General features: G+C 42.0%; 1 protein-coding gene across 1 annotated transcript; it reads right to left on the bottom strand.

Moving 5' to 3' along the window:
- Positions 1–492: 492 nt before the first annotated feature.
- On the bottom strand, positions 493–2,112 carry MELLADRAFT_72573 (uncharacterized protein; the record flags this gene model as incomplete). The annotated part of the gene is made up of 6 exons (XM_007413201.1): positions 493–933; positions 1,015–1,359; positions 1,421–1,567; positions 1,650–1,756; positions 1,825–1,859; positions 1,940–2,112. 6 exons carry the CDS (start codon positions 2,022–2,024, stop codon positions 882–884), a joined length of 771 nt encoding a protein of 256 aa, XP_007413263.1.
- Positions 2,113–2,849: the final 737 nt, after the last annotated feature.

Below are 2,849 nucleotides of genomic sequence, written 5' to 3'. Positions count from 1 at the left end.
CTCTGCTGCTTTTGATCAGCTGACCTTCGTATGTGGTATCGGTGATGACTCTAGGACACCCTGCAGCACGTCCTTCGAATCCGTCCTGTAACATAAGGCAGGGCTACCTCCTTTTTTGTTGTGCGGAATTGGTACGCATTTTTAATTTGGATTTTTCAGTCTCTTTAAATCTTGACCTGTAACCGAGGCCCTAGTTAGTATGTCTCTGATATGTCAACATTCACTCCATCAAAGAATATGGTTACAGAGCCTGGAAGCACAAAGGTGAGATATGTGGTGAAAGGCTGCCAGTACAAACCTCGATGAACCTGTTAATCTGTAAAAGTTTGGCTTCCTGAAGGCGTCGAGCCTGGTCAATCTCGCAACTTGTGGATCTTTGAGGTTTCGAACCATGAGACCCTCTCTTCAAATTCAATTTCTCGAAATAAAACCTTTGGTTTAATCTAATAGCCAATTAATAACAATTATTTGTGATGCTAGAAGTAGATTTTTGCTTGATACCGTTCTTCATTTCATTAATTCAAACAAGGTTTGACTTAACTGTCAGCAACCATCAAGGCGCTCTAGGTTGAGGATCCGAGCACACATTTGCAAAGTGATGTTGCTCTTATTGTGAGTCTGACTCTCAAGTTCCAATGAGACAACCCAGAAATTGTGACTATCAGAGTATATGTAGAAGACTTGGTCATTGGTTTATCTCCAACTAATTCAGTTCTAAAATTCAATAATTAAGACAAGCATAGGGCTTGTTTTGAGCGAGAGACTTAAGAAATAAATAAGATGGACAAAGCATACACCAAGATAACGACACAGGATATAATCAAAAAGAATTGATAACGTGACAGGTCCTTGTAAAAACGCTTTCGAGAACATAAAGTAATTTAGAGTAGGAAGGTAACCACTCCAGCCACTAACACAGCCATGATACCAACACTATTGATGCAAAAATAAAAGTAATATCAGCGTCTCGAATTCCAATTACGCTATGCTTCGATTAGGTGAGAAACTTCTAACCTGGTACGAGAAGCTCCACTGTCGAGATCTTCGTCATCGTCGTCATCATTGAAACTTTTGGTGTTGGGTGTCGTAGGCGTGTTGAAAGTAGAAGCAGTGCTAGTAATACCAGTAGAGGTAGAGTTGAAGCCTCCGAGCTGGCCAGTAGAGCTTAATCCACCAAGAGTTGTGGTGGAGTTCGACAAACCAGTAGAGTTCAATCCAATTGTACCATTGATACCAGTGGTGTGGTTAGCCGGAACACCCACGGGAGCTCCGGCAGCTGTGCTATTAGAAGGGTGAGGAATACCAGGTTGTTTGTTGATGGGAGGAGTTGCAATGGTATGAGCAGTCGCATTGGCATGACTGTTTTCAAAAGGCAAAACATCTAGATCTAGAAAATTTGTGAGATGAGAAGAGAACGTACGGAGTTGAAACATGAGTTGGAACAGCGCTCGTAGGAGCGCAAGTAGTGGTACCTGCTTGAATCTTGACCAAGCCGGAGTAATTGATTACTCCTACACCGTCTCGAATTTGAATCGTAACCTCTGTTCCAGCAGGAAAATTCGGTTTCCTAAGACAAATGAAATCCCCTCACATCAACATGTATCAATGGTCAAAGGATGTAACGTAAAAAAAGATAAATAAAAACATACCATGATAAGCTGTTTCCGCTTTGTTCACCAAGATCTTGTAGCGGAGTAGCTTCAGGTTGGCCTCCGGGTAAAATAGAAAGATAGTAAGGAGCTTGTCCGTCAACCCACTGGAAAACACAAATTACGTATTAGCAATTGATCATTGATCCAAAAGCACATAGCTAAGGCAACGTACCGACAGTTGAACCGGCAAGCAGGCAACAACGGAAGCTGGTACAAGAGAAAAAAGATAAAGTTTCAAGAGTTAGACATAGAGCTTCACGGCATGATTCTAAGTAGCAGCAATTTACCAGGAGTGTAAACAGTAACGGCTCCGACTTGTGAAACTGCAGCAGCAATAGCTGCAACAACAATAGCTGATAGTGTCAAGCTCATCACAGATGTTCAAAATTCAAAATTCTAAAGAATAAAAGATTAATGGTATGTGATAGATAAAGAGAATTTGAAAACTAATGTTGAGGTTGAGAATTACTAGGCAAGCTTCAATGAAGGCCACTATATTTATATGATTTGGTGTGCGGCTTCTAGAGCTCAGTGAGAAATTTCAACCAGAGCGGCATGAGCATTCAGGAAGCAAATCATGATAAGAACCTAGCAATGGCACGGGGACAGAAAAGAGAAGTGGAGCTGTACGCTTCTGGGTCAAGAGTTAGTAATAAATGACCGAGCGCATGAATTATTGCTCACTCTGGATTACCTTTGCCATGCTTTGAGGACATCCTGAGCTCAAGAACAAAAAGATCATGATCTGCTCTTCCTACCTCTTCTGACTGGAGCACAATCTGGTCATGCTCGCGGGTGACGGACGGCCCCTCTCGTCAAAAGCGTCGCAATGCCAAGTAAACACTCACCGACACAGCTTCACTTCTTGGAGGAATCCCTGAAACAGCGCGCAGTTATGATATGTGGATCGTAGATAAAGTCCTCATCGAATCCGGAGCGCGGTGCATAGTCAGCAGTGATCAACCCAATGACAGGGAAATCCAGAACCTATAACCCAACCGAATTTTCAGTGTAAGGGGTGCTATCTTTTTCGCGCTATGAACAACAACAAAAGTCGAGAGCGTATATAGAGATTAGTTTGATAAGAACCATGTGACTGAAAGTGAGAGGCCTCACAAACAGATATAAGTTGCTTACACTTGGAACCAATGTTCAAAACAGTAAAACTTGAGATTACAAAAAGTAAAGTTTAGCATC

The sequence above is a fragment of the Melampsora larici-populina genome (assembly GCF_000204055.1).
Source record: "Melampsora larici-populina 98AG31 unplaced genomic scaffold MELLAscaffold_35, whole genome shotgun sequence".
Taxonomy (NCBI): Eukaryota; Fungi; Basidiomycota; class Pucciniomycetes; order Pucciniales; family Melampsoraceae; genus Melampsora; species Melampsora laricis-populina.
This window is presented reverse-complemented; position numbering and strand designations above follow the sequence as displayed.